General features: G+C 37.3%; 1 protein-coding gene across 1 annotated transcript in view; it reads right to left on the reverse strand.

Annotated features, from left to right (window-relative positions):
- ndufs4 (NADH:ubiquinone oxidoreductase subunit S4) overlaps positions 1–22394 on the reverse strand; it is a 30266-nt gene extending 7872 nt beyond the window's left edge. Inside the window, exons 1-2 of the mRNA XM_079815134.1 lie at positions 22291–22394; positions 12497–12572 (exon numbers count right to left, since the gene is read on the reverse strand). Coding sequence (XP_079671260.1) covers positions 12497–12572; positions 22291–22373 — 159 coding nt within the window. The 5' untranslated portion in view covers positions 22374–22394. The remainder of the gene's footprint in view (positions 1–12496; positions 12573–22290) is intronic.
- Positions 22395–23077: the final 683 nt, after the last annotated feature.

Consider the following 23077-nt stretch of genomic DNA (forward strand, 5'->3'; position numbering starts at 1 on the left):
TGTTTCATATCAATAGTAATAAAGCACAAAGATTATTGCAATTTATTGGATGGGAGGTGCGCTACAATGTTTATTTCATTCATTAACTGAAAACAGGATGACTAATCGATTCTTGGGATTTAAGAATCAATATTGTTTTGTAAAAGTGAGAATCGATTAAAATCGAGAAATCTATATTTTTTTACCCAGCCCTACTGTTTTGTATAATAAAGGCACAGTTCGTAGAGAAACGTTTGACTTAAAGCCTTAAAGGAGCCACCCTTTCAGACAGATGGGCAGAATGAGGGTTGAAAATACACTGAACAAAATTATAAAACGCAACACTTTTGTTTTTGCCCCCATTTTTCATGAGCTGAACTCAAAGATCTAAGACTTTTTATTTGTACACAAAAGGCCTATTTCTCTCAAAAAAAAATTCACAAATCTGTCTAAATCTGTGTTAGTGAGCACTTCTCCTTTGCCGAGATAATCCATCCACCTCACAGGTGTAGCATATCAAGATTCTGATTAGACAGCATGATTATAGCACAGGTGTGCTTAGGCTGGCCACAATAAAAGGCCACACTAAAATGTGCAGTTTTATCACAGCACAATGCCACAGATGTTGCAAGTTTTGAGGGAACATGCAATTGGCATGCTGACTGCAAGAATGTCCACCAGAGCTTTTGCCCGTGAATTGAATGTTAATTTCTCTACCATAAGCCGTCTCCAAAGGCGTTTCAGAGAATTTGGCAGTCCATCCAACCGGCCTCACAACCGCAGACCACGTGTAACCACACCAGCCCAGGACCTTCACATGCAGCATCTTCACCTCCAAGATTGTCTGAGACCAGCCACCCGGACAGCTGCTACAACAATCGTTTTGCTAAACCAAAGAATTTTTGTACAAACTGTCAGAAACCATCTCAGGGAAGCTCATCTGCATGCTCGTCGTCCTCATCGGGGTCTCGACCTGCAGTTCGTTGGCGTAACCGACATGAGTGGGCATTGGGCAAATGCTCACATTTGATGTTGTCTGGCACTTTGGAGAGGTGCTCTCTTCACGGATGAATCCCGGTTTTCACTGTACAGGGCAGATGGCAGACAGCTGATGTCAATGTTGTGGATTGAGTGGCACATGGTGGCGGTGGGGTTATGGTATGGGGAGGCGTATGTTATGTGCAACAAACACTGTGCATTCAAAATGACATCAATAAAATGCACCTGAGATACCGTGACGAGATCCTAAGGCCCATTGTTGTGCCATTCATCCACGACCATCACCTCATGTTGCAGCATGATAATGCACGGCCCCATGTTGCAAGGATTTGTACATAATTCCTGGAAGCTGAAAAAAAAATCCCAGTTCATGCATGGCCAGCATACTCACCGGACATGTGATGTCACCCATTGAGCATGTTTGGGATGCTCTGGATAGGCGTACACGGCAGCATGGTCCAGTTTCTGCCAATATCCATTAAATTCGCACAGCCATTGAAGAGGAGTGGACCATCATTCCACAGGCCACAATCAGCAACCTGATCAACTCTATGCGAAGGAGATGTGTTGCACTGCATGAGGCAAATGGTGGTCACACCAGATACTGACTGGTTTTCGGACCCCCCTGGACCCCCCAATACAGTAAAACTGCACATTTTAGTGTGGCCTTTTATTGTGGCCAGCCTAAGGCACACCTGTGCAATAATCATACTGTCTAATCAGCATCTTGATATGCCACACCTGTGAGGTGGATGGATTATCTAGGCAAATGAGAAGTGCTCACTAACACAGATTTAGACAGATTTGTGAACAATATTTGAGAGAAAGAGGCCCTTTGTGTACATAGAAAATGTCATAGATCTTTGAGTGCAGCTCAAGAAAAATTGGGGGAAAAACAAAAGTGTTGCGTTTAAAATTATGTTCAGTGTAATTGTTGAAAAGTGGGATTCATCACTCCAGAGAACATGTCTCCACTGCTCTAGAGTCCAGTGGCGGTGTGCTTTACACCACTGCATTCAACGCTTTGCATTGCCACTTTGGGACGTAAGGCTTGGATGCAGCTGCTCGGCAAGGAAACCCATTCCATGAAGCTCTCTATGCACTGTTCTTGAGATAATCTGAAGGCAAGGACACAAAGTTTGGAGGTCTGTAGCTATTGACTCTGCAGAAAGCTGGCGCCTTCTGCGCATCGTGCGCCTCAGCATGCGCTGACCCCGTTATGTGATTTTACGTGGCCTACAAATTTTGTGGAGGAGTTGCTGTTGTTCCCAATTGCTTCCCAATTGTTATAATACCACTAACAGCTGACCGTAGAATATATAGTCATGAGGAAATTTCACAAATTGACTTATTGCACTGGTGACAACCTATTACGGTACCACGCTTGAATTCACTGAGCTCCTGAGGGCGACCCATTCTTTCACAAATGTTTGTAGAAGCTGTCTGCATGCCTATAGGTGCTTGATTTTATACACCTGTGGCCATGGAAGTGATTGGAACACCTGAATTCAATGATTTGGAGGGGTGTCCAAATACTTTTGGCAATATAGTGTAATTATTTGTTTTTTTAATCTTTATTAACTGTCTAAGTGAACCTCAAGGAACATTAAAATAAAAATAATAAACCTCCATGTCATGACTCCTTTAACAGTGCTCATGGTTCACTGTATAAAAAGAATAAGAGAGGACTATTACAAGAAGGTGATCTGAAAGATGTGTGTAACATGCTGCACGGTCCTAGACTCCAGTGTGGTGCTGCTGAGCTAAAGGAGTCTGCTGAAAGGCAAAGAGAGTCCAATTCCTTTGGGAATTAGCGACCAGCAATGGGAAGTCGGCAACAACACACAGACAAACCTCCCAGCAAGCAGCCACCCAAGGTTGTGAATCCTACAAGCAGCTCCCCTTTCAATGCAGGAACTTCACACATTTCAATGGCTATTACAACTTCAAAGAATCAAATTTTCATCATTGTCTATCATCTGCCACTTGATTCATATAAAAGAGGTTCTTTAGCATGAACTGTGAACAAAAGGATTCCAAACACTAACTTAAAGTCTTCACGTGACACTCCAGCAGACTGGGAAGAAAATACAGTACCACACGCTCTATTTTACAGGATAACTTGAGTGAAAGGGGAAAAAGACGTTAGACGTTATAACGAACAAAACCTAAAAACTGTCAAAGATGACTTAAACCACTAGCTCAGAACCACACCAGTAACTTAGTAACAAAGATCATCAGAACGTTCCATGATATACATCTCCAAAACTTAGGATCAGATTCAGTTGGCTTGAAAGTTGAAATGGCAAGCATCTCAACATGAAAAAGTTTTTGGTGCAAATGTTTAGCGCAAATAACAAAGAAGGAGGAGTCTCATTCAAAGACACTGCTGAGCAGAATGACAATTAGTCTAAACAGACATGCAAGTCTTATTTAATGTCTGCGCTTAAACCACAATACATATTTCTGATAAAGATAAATATTAGTATTTGTATATATTATAATTATTTGTAAAAAAAAAAAAAAAAAAATTATATATATATGTATATATAAATTATATTATTAGTTATTCCATATATCCTACCTTCAAGCTGAATAAGATCTTAAAAATTAAATACTTTCCATTGTCCTGCAAAATTAGATGAAAAAAAAAGGAAGAAAAAGTAGTCTAGACTTAAGTCTTGCCTGCATACATTAGGACAACAAAAACTACGAGGGTGATCTAAGCAACAGACGAATGCACAATGGCCCATAGACAAAGCAAGCGACTGTGCCTTAAATATGGTGCTTCAAGGGGAAAGAAAAATTAGGCCAGGGAGAGGGACCACAAAGGGATACACTGCACTTTTCTCCTTGCATGTACAGGAAGCAAAATGAGAACTATGAAGTTTGACACTATTCACTGAGCCCTTCAATACCTGTATGTGCAGACAGAATGCCAGGCTTAAGAGCGAGGGAGAAAAGACTGGCAAAGTCTCGTCACGTGAAAGCGTGTCTATATTTCTTGACACCTCTGGCTCCTCTGTGAATAAAGAGCATGAGAGCCTTTTCAGAGCGGCAGACTGTGGGGCCAACTGCTTGAATGAGCCCTGCGTGCAGCTTGGTAGAGCCAAGTGTGGCTGACAAGACCGATACCGAAGTGTAAACAAGAAATTTGGTGTACGAACATAACTACAAGAAAATAAATGCTCTTGAGGTGCTGCTTTTGAATTCTAAAGTGATTTGTAAGCGAATGCGATGAATTTCGAATTGTGCTTGTGCAAATAATAAATTCATAAAACAGAATTTTTTTCAACTTTAACGGTCCCTTCAGAAGAGGTTTCTTAACTCTTTTGCTTGAGTACTATTCAGAATGAGAAATACAGATCTGTGTCACCACACACATTTGATAGCAGATTCATACACTGATGGCATCAGTCGGTTGTTTCTGACTAGAAAGGGAAGGACACAGTTGACTCGTAAAGACATGTACATGTGTGGCCTACTGACATGTTTCAAGCTCAGATTGACAAAAATATATAAAAACAGGTGGAACCTCTCAAGGATTTCTGATGGCTGTATATGTATATAAATCATGTTCACATTTCAGCATATGGAGTTGTTTTAAATAATGCTCCTCCATCACCGTTCCAGCACAATCCCTTCAGAATCGTTCTGGTACTATTCACATGGTGATTAATAAAGGAGAAAACGGGAAAATGATCAATCTGCTAAGAGACATCCAAAACAAAAATGACTTGGAAAGACATTACAGGTTGGTGTGTCCACACGCATGCAAATACACTTACTTTCTAGTTAAAAAACAATTTGGTGACCAATGATAGATGATCCACAAGATAAACAGAGACAGACTGGTAACATAAACATGTGGATTCAGTCTCCAAATGAGAACGAGGTGAAAACAAGAGATCTGCACATATTTGCAGATCAGCTGATATTACAGGGTTTCTCAAAGGAATAGTTCACCCCAAAATGAAAATTTCCTGATAATTTACTCACCCCAGTGCCATCTCTCTTTCTTCAGTTGAAAATAAATAAAGTTTCTTGAAGAAAACATTCCAGGATTTTTCATCATATAATGCTTTTCAATTGCAACCAAAATGCTGAAGGTCCAAATCAATGCAGTTTCAAAGTGCTTCGATGGGCTTAAGAGGCTCTGCGTGATCCCAGATGGGGAATAGGGTCTTATCTAGCAAAACGATCAGTCATTTAAAAAAATAAAATAAAAATAAATATACTTTTTAACCTAAATTGCTCATCTTGCGCAGCTCTGCAAGGTGCTAAGGATTTTTTTTTAGAATAGCAGAAGACAAAGTAGCTATTAGAAACATAAGAGTGTTCAGTATTGAAGAAATTATAATACTTATATTGTACAAAACAATAAGAACCAGCCAGACAGGAACATTAATTTATTTTTCCTCTTGACCCTTCCTATTTTCTAATTTTCAATAAATAATAATTAAAAAATAATAATAAAAATAGTAAAATTGCAATTCAAATTCTAGGTGACTGCAACACATCAACATCAGGTGAACAGCACAAAAAAAATAACGCTGACAAATATATTTCTTAAGATAAAAAGTCTGACCTGAAACTTCTGTCCTGGATCCAAGATAGCAATAAATTGCCAACTTTCTGTATGTAATGGTAATTAAGCCTGTCGCGACTTATTGCACGATATATGGACATGACCTCAATCATTTTTGATGATGCGATATATTGCCTATTATGTTTCACGAATGTCACAAACACTTTGCAGATTGCAATGCCTGGGAAACTTCTCCTCTCCGTATCGGAGGCGATAGCAGGACTCAGGCAGCTCCTTCATGCACAGAGCGGACATCGACAGGTGTAAACAGGCGTAATCTGAGGCATTATAGTGTTTTCCTTTATAGTGTTTTAAGTGCAAATGCACTCTGTTTCTGCAATCTGCAAAATTTGTGCATGTTCACAGCTAGCGTAAAGGCCGTTTCCCATGGGATGCGGCAGTCGCAAGTGTCTAGTTAATTTTCACAGGGAACACGGTTTTGCATTCCACTGCGCTGATTTTGCATGCAAACGTGTGGTAGACGGACGTGTTTGACCATTTCGCTTGAGTCTTTCGCAGCATCTTGTGCATGACGCGCCATTATAAACCGTGGGTGCTCAAGTTAAAAGTAGTTTAACTTTAAAAAAAAACACATCTCTAGAAAAAAATATATTTAGCAGCAGATATAGCCTGTTGAGGGATGTGTGCCTTTTTTCATATGGACATCTTACTGCCAAGTAGGGTTTGTGTTTTTCAGCAATAGTGCGCACTTTTACTTTACAAAGAAAAGAAGGTCAGGCCTTTTGTGCATTTGCAAATGTGTTTTTCTACTTGTTATTTTGCACTTTTTGTTAGTAAAGGTTTATTTATTATTTACTCAACATTATTATTAGTATTTTGACACTTCAAATCCAGTATCTAAGAGTTAAGTTCACTGTCATTTGAAATTGTGTAGGCTTACTTGCATGCTGTTATATTATGATTATATATTCAGTGGCATAAATTGTTCTTAAAATGACAATAATATTGCAAATAGCAATTATTTCCTGGACAATATACTGCCCAACAAAAAGTAGTTATTGTGACAGGCCTAATGGCAACTACAATTAATAAAAGATTAATATATGAGTCACAACCCAATTATAATTATTACTAAAGGCCAAACATCTACATTAGCATTCATATTTTTAGACTATAGCCCTATTCGGACAAGATTAGTTTAACATGGAGAGGTGGGGTAAAGTAATTATTACCAATTATTATTACCAAGTGATTTTAGTCCCGTCCGAATGTGCCATGTCAGTAAAGATGACGACGACTTTTACCGTCTGTAAAAAGGTCTCTCAGGTAATGCTAATCCCGTGCAAACAGAACAGCTGTAAATATGTACGTAAATACTCTGTCATTTCCTGTTAAAAAGTGCTTTCTAGTGTGTGGGACAAGTCTGTGACAAACCTCAAGAGTTTTCCCGCATACCATTCAGATCAAAAAGAAGGCCGAAAGCATTTGTTAGAGGCACAAAAACTTATTTTAGCTTTAGGTAAGTGCCTATTACCAATTCAATCAGAATGTAATTAATTTAATTAATAAATCCTTCGACCGGACCTAACTGTTTTATATGTGCGTGTTTGCGCACCTGATATCAGGAAGCAACGTAATACTCACATGACGACAGGGAGGTGACGGTGGTGCGTACATCGAGTTACCCCTCCCACTTCTGTTAGTTTTACTGAGATTTCTTATCCTGTGCAAATTGGCCATTAATATTGCAGACGTCCTGTGGAAAAATTACACTACTCCATCTACCCTTGTAAAACTAATCCTATCCGAATAGGGCTTAAGAGCAATAGGAAAAAGAAAAAAAAAGTGTTGACCCTTTTGGAAGATCACAGGTTGATGGAAAAGAAGTGAGGAACACAGTGTGCACTACAGCCGGTGCAAGTGTCCTTCCTCTGCCACACAAAGGTGCTGTTGGGCACTTTAAAGGTTACTTTCTCAAGTGTTAAGCAAATGAAATACCATTTAGCAACTAATACACAAAGCCTCTTGTCAGATCCTCTTTAAAGAGCCATATCTTTTAACCTACTTGCTGGCCTTGGTTTTTTTCTTTTTTTCAGTGAAGCACCTGGTACGAGGGGACAACTAGACAAAACAGACACTTGAGATGAACACTGAAGGGAACAAGGGGGAAGGGGGTGGAGGACAGAATTACGGCTGGATCTTAAATTCTGTCTACCTTGGAGCCTCCAACACAACGATACACGTTTGACAGATACTTTCACATGTTCATTCAATTTACAGCTCCAGCTGAACAAAACGCCTCTTGTTTGCAATTAGGTATAATTTCACTGCTGTTTGCATTTATTTTCGTATGCAGAATGGTTTGCGAAAACATTTCAATATACATGCAAATACATGCACTTTCAGCAAATGACTGTTTGTAATTTCTACACCACTAGCAGCAGCAAACGAAATAGCAAAATAATGACATAATCAAACAGGTTTTCTGAACACTATCCCCTGTCTGCCATTGGCCGCCAAACAGACTCCATCCCAAAATTACACCATTGGTTGAGCCACTGTTGGTGTGTTGGGCTGATCAGGATGCTCAAAAACAATGCAGTGTTTCACAGCACCACAGAGCCATATTTATTTTGCTTTTCAGGGACATACAAACGGCTTACTTATAATTGGGTTTTTCCTATTAAACAAAATCAATGTGAATGAGAATTACTCACTTAAAGGAGTTTGGGAAAAGGAGTTTCACAAGCAGCTAAGATCCTTGTGCAGTTCATTCAGAAAGCTCTGGTTATATGAGCTCTTGCACGGCTCAGACATTCCTTGTGAAGCTCTGTGTCACTGGCCAGCCATGCAGGCTTTCTCGTGGCCCAGCATGCTTAATCAAACTGTAATTACTAACAAAAGCAAGTCAGTGCAGGCACCAGAGGGTGAAAGCGCCCAGACTCCGCCACAATCACGCAGGACCTTAATTACCGTCATTTGCAATGCCACGCATTTGACTGCACTGCAAAGTGGCACATTTGCAAGCACTTTCACTAGAGCTCAAGATTTTTTATTTTTCCCTTTTCAAAATTAATGTTCAGAAATATCTCAAGAATGCCATTATAAAATTATTTTCAAAGGCACTTGAAATCTTAGATTAATTAGTTTCAAAACAACTTAAGAAAACGATTTCCTTAATAAAAAGTAACCACCAGAGTTTGATTTTGTACAAAATAATTCACTTCATGTATTTTTTACCTTTTGATGATATCCAATAAAACTCTATCTAGACTAAATGGCATATCATCAAGACCATTTGAAAAAAAACCAAAATATTTCCCAATTAATCAGACTATAAATTATTTAATCCAACTATCAATGTGATCGATTATATTTCATATTTTCATCTACTGCTGATTTTAAGTATGTCAAGTATGATGAATGCAGTTACTCAAACACTCTTAAAAATCTATTTTTGAGATCACATAAAACTAGATATAAACTAAACATAAAAGCATTAAAAAAGTAATATAAAAGGAGTGTCACAAGCAGCTAGTAGTAAAAAAAAAGTAAATAAAGTAATAAAGCTGTCTGTGCTGAATTTGATGCTCTTTGTGATGCATTCTCCCTTCCACATTCTTCCTGATCAACATGTCTCCACGTTTCGGTGATAAATTACAGAGTAATCCATGAAAATCAGAGATCCAAAGAAATGTCTTGTAGAATTTACTTGGGGTCAAATACAAAAACACATCCAGGTGACCCAATATAAATTCTAAAAGACATTCTGAGATGACCTCAGATCACTGAGGACCTGCATGTCATCTCTTCACAGAGCAGTTCTACAGGAACTAATTCCTAAATTGTAATCCTTGAAAAGATGATTTCAATTCAGACAATAATGCTTTACATATGATCTACAGACAATAAGGTAGTAAATGCACACAAGTTAAACAGAATGGGCTGTTCATACATTACTTCCATTATGGAAAAAACAACTTTCTTTTTCCTTTGCAATCTTGTGTAAGATGTCTGATTACAGCAAATATGAATATCTGTTATAAGAAGGCTCTCTAAAAAGTCTTGAATAAGACAGGTAGTCCTCACCACGACCAAATATCTCGCTCAATGGGCATAGCTCGCCTGAGAACAACAATGAAAGCTCTGTGGCCAATTATAAAAGGACAGCCGCCGTCTTCCTGCGAGTCTGCTACTGTCAGACTGTTTTTCCCCCTTTTTCTTTCAATCCCCTCTTTTTGGGGGCCCTTTTGCAGCTTTACTTAAGAGTGGCCCCTACTATTAAACGAGAGCCCTCAAGCAGGCGGGGTGTACTTGCCCGCTCACAATCAGAGATAGTCTGAGTCCACCCAAACACCCCACTCTGCCAAACCTGTCCCACACATTCAAGCCAGCAGAGTGCCTAAGCCTCATAGGTAAACAAGGTCATTATTGATTCACAAGGACAAAAAAGTATAATCTTCTAGAAGTACTTCATTTCAGTACAGATGGATTTTATGAGAGGATGTTTTTTCCCTGTCTAGTAGAGGTGTAACAATACATCATTATATCAAGTTATTGCAACATAAAGATGCAATGATATGTATCGTTGATGTAAACGATATGATATAAAGTTAGTTTTATCCAAAGCTCAGCTTACTGTATTTATATGGTATAATTCACCCAAAAATGTAAATTCTGCCATCATATACTCACCCATGCCGTTTCAAACCTATACGTTTTTCGTTGAACTTCTAAACACAAATGAAGATATTTTTTATAAAACCTGAGAGATTTCGGTCTCTCCATTTAAAGTCCATTACTCTAAAACGTTAAAGATCAGAAAAAATGTCATAAAGGCATCGTAAAAATCAATTGAGAGTCTAACCCAAATCAAAGTCTTCTGAAGAGACACAATGGATTTATATGATAAACATATTTACAACAACATACATACTGTAGTAAACACAGACGTTCAAATACTTGCGTGATGCGCAAAAACAACATTAAAGTGAGTAAATGCAGAATTTTTTGGATGAACTATCTTTACAGTTTGGAAATAGTCATTTTGACTTCCTTTCTTGCAATTAAAACTGTGATTGATTACATCTGTTATCTGATTGCATTGATCATCTGAAGCGCATATGCGCTCCTGGAAGAAAACTTCTCAAAGTGAAAACGCAAACATCATTTAAATCACCATATGACATTTAGCTTTAGTAGTATGATTATTCAACGCATTTTAGATGGTTTATTCTTATATGTATAGTGCATTAATAACGGGAGAGGCGGGACATAGTTACGGGACATTATTACATAATAATCGCAACGGCACGCAATATCTTATTCTCATTTCTTAAATCATTTTTTTTATATAATTTAAAATAGATTTTAAACACTTAAAGCAATATCGTATTGAATATCGCATTATTTATAAAGGCATTGCATATCGCATTTTTCTTCAATATCGCACAGCCCTAGTAAGCACCGGGAGTGTCTGTGTAAGACGCTGTGTATAAAACATACTGTAGTACTGAGTTTCAGTACTACATTAAACTACTATATATAATGTTACATATAATGTATAATAGTGCAATGGAAGAATATTTGTGGGTCCTGATAATAATAAAATAAGATTTTTTTTTTAATAATAATAAAAACAACTTATTTATTGTGGCTTAAAATATCGTGATTTGAATCAAATCAAATCATGACTGTATGTATCGTTACACCCCTATTGTCTAATGCACACTAGCATTCATTAAAATATATATATATATATTAGTGCTGGGAATCGATTACATTTTTTTTACTAATTAATCGCAAGTTTTTAATATTTTAAGTTTTTATTATTTTGATATTGTAATGATTTCAGTTACTCTCCAAATTAATGTAGAAACAATTTAAATTTAAAAGATATAATATAATATTTTAAATATGTGTTGTAATGGCATCTTTTTAATGATGTTAGATTACAGTATAACTGAAAGCTCCCAATTTCAACATTTATTAGGCTTTAAAAAAACTACTTTTAATTTAAGCGAACTTAAAACAATCTTTACAAAAAATTTCATTATAATAAATGTTATATTTACCCATGGCCTTCCCTGTTAGACATATAATGTAATAGTTATCAAACACCTTTCTTAACTGCCTAAATAATAATTGAAATATAGATGAATCATCATTAAAGCTACAATTTTCTCTGTTCCCGTTGTTCTTTGATGAACATTACTGACAGGCATCATCAGTGCTCCTGTCACTTTAAGAACGGCCGCTGACGAACATGACGCGGATCTCACGCGCTGTCCCGCGCATCTCATTTCCTCTCAACTCTTTAAGTTCATTTAAAGACGTTATTTAACTAATTTAAGACTCCTAATATGAGAATACTCAAAATTCTCTGTGGTGTTGTTGTTATTGTTTGTTCAAGAGCAAAAGAGAACTCGATGTGAGCAGGACTGACGCAATTCTGTCTTTGCGTCGAGTGTGTGTGTGTGTGTGTGTGTCAGAGTGTCCCTCAATTAGCTGACATGAGACGCAGCCACACAGACAGGACACTGACACACACAGGACATTTGACATACAGCGCGTTCTCTTGTGTCTTGTCGCGCTTGGAAGCATTTACATGAATAGGAGCGTGATCATGTAACGCTAGGCAAAAAATGGATATAAAAACAGACGCTGCGTTATTTGCGTTAAATATTTTTAATGCGTTAAGCTGAAAAAATGTATCGCCCGCGTTAACCCGTTAATTTGCCCATTCCTAATATATATATATATATATATATATATATATATATATAAATAAATCGACATATATTGTGATCAAAATATATATGTAAAATATACATAAATATACAAGTTAAAATACAAAAAAATTATTTACATATTTTTTATGTTTATGTTTAGGTGTTAAAGAATTTAACATTTTACAGAATTACAAAAAGCAATTGTGACCCGGTACAATCCAAAACCAAACATTCATACCAGTTTCTCATCCACAGTGATGAGCTGGGATCCCCGTCCCTGTTCTGCCAGCCTCCATCCTGTCGTGCTTATTGACCTGCAAAACAGGAAGATGAATTTTAAAATATAATAGAGATAACAAGCAGACATAAAAAAAAAACTGTACTTGGGTACAAACAACGGCACAGTAAAGTGTTTTTAAAGGAGGAGGATGTGTGTCGAGGGACAGGAGAAAGGAAGGCACACAGCTCTCTCCACTGCCCCCATTAATTCTGCCTGCTGAGTTTCTGGCAGGCTACTATAAGCCAGTTAGCAACAAACAGCCATTGGTGTCATCCTGCCAGTCTGCAGTCACAGCCTTTGAAATTTAACAGTAGCTGGTCTGTAATAAACAAACAATAATTCAGAAGTTCCGAGCATCAGAATCGCTTATTGATCTCTAGTAAACGACACACAGTTGACAGGTGAGGAAACAAAGCTGCCTTTAAATTTGGACAGAATTCAAATTACTCTTTGACAGGAGACCACAATCCATCACTCTAAATGCCACAATGGGTCTTATAAAATAAAAAAAAAATTTAAAAATCTGAGTTATATAAAAAATATCCTGGCTCTTCCAAGCTTCATAATGGCAGTGAATGGCTGATTCGTTTTTGAAGTCCATAAAAGTGCATCTATCATCATATAACTGCTCCACACGGCTCCGGGGGGTTAATAAAGGCCATCTGAAGCGAAGTGATGCGCTTGTATAAGAAAAATATCCATATTTAAAACTTTATAGACTAAAATAACCAACTTCTGGCGGATCGCCGTACGCATCGATTTACCGCAAAAGAGTAACCCTTGACATATGCGTATTGATGAACACGGAAGCGCAGAGGATAGAGCAAATCAAAACACCGGTCATGAATTAGTGTCTAAAACAAGAATTTTTAAAGAGAAATGGTGGATGATTTCGATATATAAGAGGGGCTTGAGTTTGTTGCCCAGCCCTATCCACGAGAGGCGTCGAAGCTTGCGAAGCTCCTATACATCGTGTCAGGGGTTACTCTTTTGCCCTAAGTCGACTTGCATACGGCTGTCCTCTGGAAGTTAGTTATTTTAGTCTATAAAGTTTGAAATATGGATATTTTCTTACACAAACACGCCACTTCGCTTCAGAAGGCCTTTATTAACCCCCCGGAGCCGTGTAGGGAGCAGTTATATGATGGATAGATGCACTTTTATGGACTTCAAAAATTAAGCAGCCATTCACTGCCAGTATAAAGCTTGGAACTGCGAGGATATTTTTAATGTAACTCAGATTTTGAAAGAAGAATGTCATATACACCTCAAATGTGCAGTTTACGTCGACTTGTTTGAATGGGAATCGGAGCCGCGCTACTCGTTTGATCTGTGCTGCGTGGACCGTTTACCAGCTCGGAGCAATAATAGATAGCACAGCGCAAGCTCATACACAGGCCGATCTCGTGACACCAATACACAACGCTGGGAGATCCAGTGAGAAAGAGTTTGAATTCACCCCAGAATTAATAACATTGAGATCTAATGGAAGCGTTCGGTGCAGAATTCTGTTATTCATTAAACCACAGATATCAGATCAAACAGAGCTGAGGAGAAGACCAGGTGAAACATTGAGACATGAGCTAAGATTAGGGGTTTCAGTCACAAATCACCAACATTCACCATGGATTTAATGTAGTAACACCGTATTGTGGAAGAAATAGTCTAATGTTGTTGTTTTTTTTATGTTGTCATTATTCATCTCAGGGTTTGTACAACCTTTTGAGAGTGAAATTCAAGCACTTTTCAAGGGTTTTCAAGTGCTTCACAATTTTTCCAGCACTTCAAAGCTCTAAATATTATCACATTTTAATGTTATTTTTAATGTGATGATTTGTAAAACTAAAAGTTTAAAGGTGTAGACCACTTTGTGGCAAACAAGCACTTTTATTTTTAAAAGCTATTGAAATGCCCACTATAACCAGTAGATGGCGGCATAGGAGCACTTATTGACTTATTAACCATTTCCACTCCCTAATATATGGACAAAAGTAGGAAGTCACAAAGTCTACTGAAAAACTTTTCTTCAGATTGAAACTGAATTCCACAGAAACCAAGCAAAGAGCTCCTTTAATAGTCACTGAAGCTGTCAGTCAGTTCATTGTGCAACTATAAAAGAACAATGGTAACCTATATTTAATAACCTATATTTAATATCCATATAATTTTTGCACATTACTGTAGTTAATAAAAGTTAGTTTTATCTGCATATCAATTCATAAACCTTTGACTAGTTTATTCACATGCTGAAAGTTTTGGACCCCAAGTATGTGCTACCAAGCCACAAATATTTTACAAAAACAAAATAAAGTTAACTTGTTTTGAACAATTTCTTAAATAGGAGGGAAAAACAATCTATTTAAAATAAAACATTTTTTTTTAAGCCATATCGCCCAGCCCTAACCTAGGGTGACTTGAGGGTGAGTAAATCATAGGCTAATTTTCTTTTTTGGGTGAACTATCCCTTTAACAGAATTACAAAAAATAAAATAAAAATCCAATATTTATGAAAAAGATCAAAGCGTAAAGGCTCACGTTATGAACATGCACTGAATTGTTATTGTGGGCACTACATAATACCGTGTATAATTATTTATTATTAATAATTAGGGGTGTGACGAGATCTCGTGCCACGATCACGTGACGAGAAGACATTGAGCGCGAGTTATGAGTGTGTGTTACGTGTTAGTAAAGTGCTCGCATTGAGCGTGTGTTCCGAGTGGACTGGACTGTGGCGGAGGATTCGTTGCGCAGCAGAATCGTTAGACTTATATTTTAAAATGCGCATTAAGCACGACCACTCCCTATTCACAGAGTACGCACGATTGCGAAATTGAAAGTGAAGCGCGCATTCAAACCAAGGTTATTATAGTTTTGCCATTTTAAATTAGTTTTTATTTTATTTTCGTTTTCAATTTTGCTACAAATTTCAGTTTAGTTTTAGTTCGTTTTATAAAATGTTTTGCTAGTTTTAGTTTAGCTTATATTTTGTCATCACATTTCTATTTAGTTTTTATATATTTCGTTTCATTTTTAGTTTTAGTAATTATAGTTAAGCAGAGTTACCAGAACGAAGTGTAGAGACCAAATCTAAATTCAGCAAAGTTTAATGTTTGCACAGATTAGAGTTTACTCTTATGCAGACATCTTAATAATACAAATAAAATATTGGAATACAGATTTTATTTAATGCCATGTTAGCATCTAAGGCTATATTCATGGCAAAATTGAATTACAAAAATACAAATATCATATAAATACAATAAAACCAAGCAAACAAACAAACACAAGTCATATTATACAAGATTTTTTAAATCAACTTATGATAAAAAAAAATCCAAAACCTTTTCATGCATAATCTTACTAAATACGTCCTTAAGTGAAATAACTTGATAAAAGAGCATTCTTGTTTTAACCCAGGACAGTCCAACAAAACATGTTTAACGGAGAGGGGAATCTTACAAAACATGCATTAAGTTGGGTCTTCACCTTTAAGAGTCAAACTATGACCTATACGACAAACAATGGTCTGATATTGAACAAAGAACCAAATAAATGCAATGTAAAAATATAAACATAAAAATGATAAATTCCAGACAAACTCATTCATATTGAAGATGAAATATTGTTAAACAATTAAAAGCTTATTTTAATTTCTTCAGTAGTAATGTAGGCTAGCAGTGTGACCACTGCTAAAGTCATCTGACTACAGCCAACACTAACTGTTGTGAAGAGAGTAATGAAGTGTATATGCTGTGTGTGTGTGTGTGTCCTGGTATTCCCTACTTTGTGGGGAAATGTCTCCACACGGATGATAATATTATTTGTAGTAAATGATTTGTAAAAACAATGATAACACCTTTGAGCCTGTCAATATTATGTGAACATGAAATCTCAAACACACAATAGTACTTGCCACTATAGTTGCTGTTGCACCTGCATCTCTCGTCGCGTATGAAACGGCACTCTGAAAGAATTGCGCTCAAGTTAGAATAAGTTCAACGTGCGTCTCATTACCTTGTGTCATTTCCCATTTCACTGTCACGAACGCATTCTTTGTGAACAGCCGTTAAGGACTAGCGCGATGTGTTCACTGCACGCGTCGCATCGCGTCACAGGACAGCGGTTAATCTCCTCAGCTCACTTCACGCGCAGTAGCGCCATAGGTCAGATTTTCCGCCACAGTAAAGAGAGCTTATTAATTACAAAAACGAATATTTATTTTTGCTAATTATTATTTTATATCAGTTAGTTTTTCAGTTAGAGTTGTTAGTTTCGTTTAGTTTTAGTTTTTCATTTATTATGATTTTTAAATGTTATTTCAATTTACGAAAATGTTTTTTGACCAATAGTTTTAGTCTTAAGGCCTGTTCACACCGGGACGATTTTCGTGCGCGTTTATCGGCGACGTTTAACGTCTCATGACTAAACAAAGGGCGCCAACGTGAGTGTGCACACCGACGTGAAAAACGGCAGGCGTAAAAGCATAATTTTTCAAAAAACGCCTCTGGTTCGTTTTTTAATTTTTACGCGGCACGTTAAAAACTGGCCGACCAATGAGATCGCCGCTTTTGTTCACGTGCCTGGAGCTGCTGAAGTGACAGTAAAACACGACTTGGTGGCGCTCAAGCACAAAACGGTCTTGCCGAGCACGCATTGATACGCACGATATTCGTCCCAGTGTGCACAGGCCTTTAGTTTCAGTTTTCGTTTACGAAAAATAACCTTGATTCAAACGCGATTTCAATGCGTTACTGCTGCATGAAAGCGGCTCCCTGAGGCATGTGAATATCTCCCAATAAAAAAAGCTCTGTCATGCTTGAAGAAAAATATTGTTCTCTATTTGCACTTTGAATATTGAGTACTTTGATTATGGTATTATGGTTGTTTTTTGCACTTAATATCTATGATCAATTTGTGGGAAGGAGTTCAGTTAGGAGGTCAAAAGAAGCTCATGTGCAGTTCTAAGGTCTGAAGAGACCATCGTACAGGAAAGAAGCCAGTCAGTTGAGTTTTTGGCAAAACCTTAACAGTGCTTGAGTATTGTCTTTTACTGCATATGATAATTTATACTCAGAAAGTAGAACTGAAATGACATTCATTAAAAGATGATGAGTTAAAACATTTCAAATGCACCTGCAAACAATTTTTCTAGTCATGCATTTCATCATTGAGGATTTCTTAAAAATACTATATAAAAATCTCGTCTCGTGTCTCATCTCATCTCGTGAGATAAGTGTCTTGTCACACCCCTTTTAGATTTTAGAATGCATTTTAAGAATACTTTTCCCATCAACCGGTTAAAATGCATAAAACCGCTGTATGTTATGTCAAAGAGGCCCTCTGATGTAAACAAAGCCCAACAAGGATGAGGCGGAACGAGGGAAGGAGATGCGCTGAATGAAAATACAGCGCATCTGATTTAACTGGCATAATGCTGGCGAATTTAGGGACTGTCTTAGGGATGTGACGGTGAGGAAATTTTCCCACCGGTTAATTGATGTGTGCCAACACCGGTAATACCGGTATCACCGGCGGAGGCTTTTAAATCACTAATTCTATCTAACCGAAAGTAACATGCACACGACCGCTCTGAACTGAAAACGCGCCAGTGCGCGCAGACCGTGAATGACAGCTCGTCTGTAAATGCGTGCTCTGTGAGGCCATGGGCGCGTCTCAATCATTTCCCTAGTTCAGAATCAGTAGTCAGGGCACTGATCAAGCATTGATCAGTCTATGATTGAGATGCACGCCATGAATGCACACTGTTAGTTCGCCCGTAAAGCCTCGTTTATACTCGACGCGCCCGCACGAGCGCGAGGGTGCGCGCGGCAAAAATATATGCGCGCAGTCAGCGTAGCGCGGAGGCTCGCACTGCGGAGCCAGGCGAAAGTAAACAATGCGCGCTCTGTGCGGCCGTGCACATTTTACTTTCGGTTTTTAATTAGCGCCAATTCGGCTGCGGGTTGCTTGAATTGTGGGTTCATTAGCCTATTATTTTTAATGAAAAACACAACAACAAAACAAATGACAAACTCCCTTAAATAGGCGCTTTTACGTTTCGCTTTGAAACCAAATCTTCCGCGATCATCTCAGTCAGCTCCTCACTCTTAAATCTGATGAATGACTCCTGCCGCTGCCGAGACTCACGGTCGGATCCTGCTTTATTAAGCAGATACGTTCAGTTTTTATTTGTATTGTCTGTTCTCTAACTGAACTAAATTATTTTATTACTATAAAAAAAAAATCAAAAAGACGGTGGGCGGTGCCACGGTGGGCAAGTGATGTAACCGGTGTTGAGTCTGGACACCGGTAACACCGGCAACACCGACTATCGTAGCAAGCCTAGACTGTCTCTAAAGTTACATACAACATTGGTAACGTTATATGCGTTTCTAACTTCAATAGCATTTGAAGAGAATGACCGTCATAAAACTGACTGTAAAGTGTTCATCTAGGTGTCAGGTATGATGCACACCTTTTGATATTTAATAAAAGAAACTGTCAAATCAAATGAAAATATGAATATGCATTATTTCACTAGGATACTGTTTGGGCTCTTACACAAAATATGCTAGATTTAAATGCATCATAGCTGAACACTGATGAGAATATTGCTTGAGAATATATTTACAGAGATAATATTAGAGATTATATTTACACCAAATTATTATGAGTTATGCGTTGCTATTGATGACGGCCATTATAAGGAAGGAAATCCCACAGAATAGAATCTTGCTTAAAAAAGTGCATAGAGCTGCTTGATTTATTTGTTGTTTGTTGATTTTCAAATATAAAACTTGTTGAAATGTTTTAAGTGTGCGCATCTGTTCTTTTTGACCACTCATCTCATTTGAACAAAACCGTGATAATATTGATAACCGTGATAATTTGGGTCACTATAATCGTGATGTGAAATTTCCATAACGTTTCATCCCTATTCAAAGGTAAACATTTTAATCTGGACTACAACATGCCCTACTAGATATTATTAATAATAATAATTAGGGCTGCACGATTAATCAAAATTGAACCGCAATCGCGATTTGGGTTATGTGCAATTATGAAAGCGCAAAAGCTGCGATTTTAATGACATAAATAAATGCCCAGCGTGTCAGTGAAGAGCGGCCCTGTGATCAGTAAGCGCTGCTCCGTCTGAAAGCACTGCGAGTTTGAGTCGCTTATACTGTGAGTTTGAAAAAGCAACACGCGTCAAAAATCTTCACAAACTAGTAATGTGAAGTGTCCATCAACCTGTTGTCCAACAAAATACGTTTAATAACATGTTTTAACTCACTTCATATAGTCAGTCGAGCTGATGTGGCTTCTTATCACAGAATCTCAATCAGCACTGAATACTTTTATTATTATGAAAATACCAGAGAAGGCTTGAAGTACTCAATACATCACCATATCTTGTCGCAAAAGTATTATCTTCATGTTTAATCAGTCAAAGCGTTTCTTTCTTCGTTTTATTCAGCATACAGCGCAAGCTTCACATTAGGGATCTCCCATAGGGATTTCCTCATAGACAGTAAAAGAAATGGACACAGCGACGCAAGTTATGACGCAATCGTAAGCCTACTTTTTACAAAAACAGCTTCTACGGGGCGATAGTGTAATATACAAGGTAATGGAGCATTTTATACATTGTTGTGTTTGTTTAGAAATAAACAATGGACGAATTGAGTCTTTAAACGCCTCAGATGTAAAGATATTCGCTGTCAAAGTGAGGCCAAAATGAATGGGAGTCAATGGGATGCTAACAGCAGGTGATGGCTTGGTTAGCAATGGCTGCCCCTATGGAAGGTAGGCTATCTGGGGGCTGGATTACCCCCTTGGATTTCCTGAAAACGATTACTTCTCTGAGGAAAATGTGTAGTTTCTGCTCGAGGGTGCCCTCTGGCTTCCAGTATGAATTAAACTTTTGGGTAGAAAATTTGAAAAATAATACTTCTAAATAAATGTATGACAATCCATATGTTTTTCTTCAATGTACAGGAGTTTTAATCCCCACAGTGGGTCCATAAGAGGCTCATATTTCATATTAAAGACATAGACTTTAAGAAATTGATATCATAGATAAAATGCACAGATTTTTATAAAATCTTTTTTTTTTTACAATAAATCCTTAGACCTTTCTAATGTTTTTAGTCATAGGCTGTCTGCATACTAACAATTAACCTGGATGATGTGACGGCAGCCATATTGCGCCAGAACGCCCACCACACACCAGCTTATTGGTGGAGAGGAGACAATCAGTATATAGGGATGATTAGGAGATGGACAGAGGCTAGTGGGCAAATTTGGTCAGGAGGCCGGGGATTCTTTATTGTTCGGTAACACTTTACATTGAGACTCCATTAGTTAACATACAATGACAATGAAAAATACTCCAAAAGCATTTATTAATCTTAGTTCATTTCAATATTTAATAACACATTATTAAAATCAAAAGTTAACTGTATTTAATGGACCCAAGCTAACAAGAAATAACAGTTGTATTTTTTTAACTAACTTTAACTAATGAGACCTTATTGTAAAGTGATACCTATTGTTCTTTATAATTCTTTTGCACTTTAAATGCGTTTGAAACATTTGTTTACTTTATAATTTTTTTTGCATTGTTTTATTGTAATTAAATGATCAGTTCAGATCAGTGACAAGACTTTTTTTGCAACTTATTTCAATATCGTGATAATAACTTCAGCAATTATCACAACATGAAAATGTGATACCGTCACATGCCTAGTGCAGAAAGATCTGATATTCAGCTAGAAGGAAGAGATGATTTAAATCAGCATGAAACTGAAGTTGCGATAGACCTTTCTTCCCTGTCGTGACGTAGGCCTATATCCAAGTGAAATGGCTTCTCAAACAAGAAAAAATTTAGGGTGGGACTTGATTCTGTCAGGAATTGACTGGAGTGTTGTGGTTTGCTATCACGCCAGTAAACACCCCATCAGACAAGAGATGTCAGGGAAGTTATTTTGGTCAAAGATTAAGTGACATCATTATTTATTTCAATATTTAAAAAAAAGTCACGGTGACTTTAAGATGAGAACAGTCTTGACTAAATTCAAGTTCTAGCTACTGTAATAATTATAATAAAATTATTTAAAGTAAATAGGACTGAGTACTAGAGGGCTGCAGGACAATTTTCGACATAATCTTTCAGATATATATACAACAAGGTGATGTGAGCATTAGCTTGCAAAATTCAGGACTTCTGAAACAGGTAAAGAAACAAATATGTATTGTCAAAATCGTTTGTATAATAACATGCTCTGTAATTCATCATTCGTTCATGCAGAAGGTCGACGTACGGGCAAACAAACTTCACACAAACAGCTACACATGACAGTCACGCTGATATCTGACAATATCAATAAATACACCAGCACAGGGGAATCAGAACAGTAGTTATCACTAATATTAACGTTAGTCATTCTTCATGTTATAAATTATTCTTAGCTTATTGTTTGGTTGGCTAGCAAAAAAAGTTGTTAGCCGTGTTACGTTAATGTGTTGAGTCCAAAGGCGGGACGATATAATCTACTATGACACAAAAGATGTGCGTTAAAAAACAGGACAAGACGAGAGAATTAACAGATGACACTCTGGCTATGTTAGTAAGCTAACCGGCTAACACTGTAACTCCAAACAGATAACTTAAGCAAACCGACCGAGCGCTATTTCTTTGCGTCTAAATATATAAAAGCCAAACAATTATTTGAATTACTGGTTATTACCTGGCAGGATTCACAAATGGTTTTGTGACTGAGTTAAGACAGATAATTCGGCTTAAACCAAAGAGTGACATTGAAGACGCCATGTTGACATGGTCTGAGCGTTGTACGGCAACACACAGTGTCCAAACGCAAGCAATGCGTATTTCTTCTCTTCGTGAAGAGAAGACACATTGAGAGGGGAAAAAGTTTCTAAAATTCTTTGTGATGCTCACCTGAAAATAACAACACCTCTGTATGTGTATGTTACTGATTTTTCCCTAGTTTTTGAATTTTGGCACATGTTAGAAATTTTCATTTAATTGTGATAGGCCTAACTGATAACGAATGCATCTTTTTTTACAAACGGGTGCCTTCTCAAAAAGTACAATTTCTCCATAACTTCGTATCAGTGTTCATTGTTGCATATTTGTTATGTGTTTGGTGTCATCAGTTGCTGATTTTTCAGTTTACATGGCAACTGTAAACATGATGTTTTGCAGCAAATTATTAGCCTACTTAATCAAATTAAAATGATGATGCTAAAAACATGCAACTTTTATTTGATTAAAAAGTCTCCTTATGCTTTTTGGGGAAATTTGAAGCATGCAATATAGCTACAACACATGCATAAAACATAAATTAGCTTTCACATATCTTAATTGTTAAGTTTAATTTGATTCCTTATTTTTTGGCTTAAGCTTGACAGATATCTAGCCCATATATCCCAACAATAGAAAAAAGGGCTCTTATAGAAGAAAAACAGAAGCAAGCATCCATGGCATGTTCCTTAATTTGAGTTCAGGTCTCT

The sequence above is a fragment of the Gobio gobio genome (assembly GCF_949357685.1).
Source record: "Gobio gobio genome assembly, chromosome: 4".
NCBI lineage: Eukaryota > Metazoa > Chordata > Actinopteri > Cypriniformes > Gobionidae > Gobio > Gobio gobio.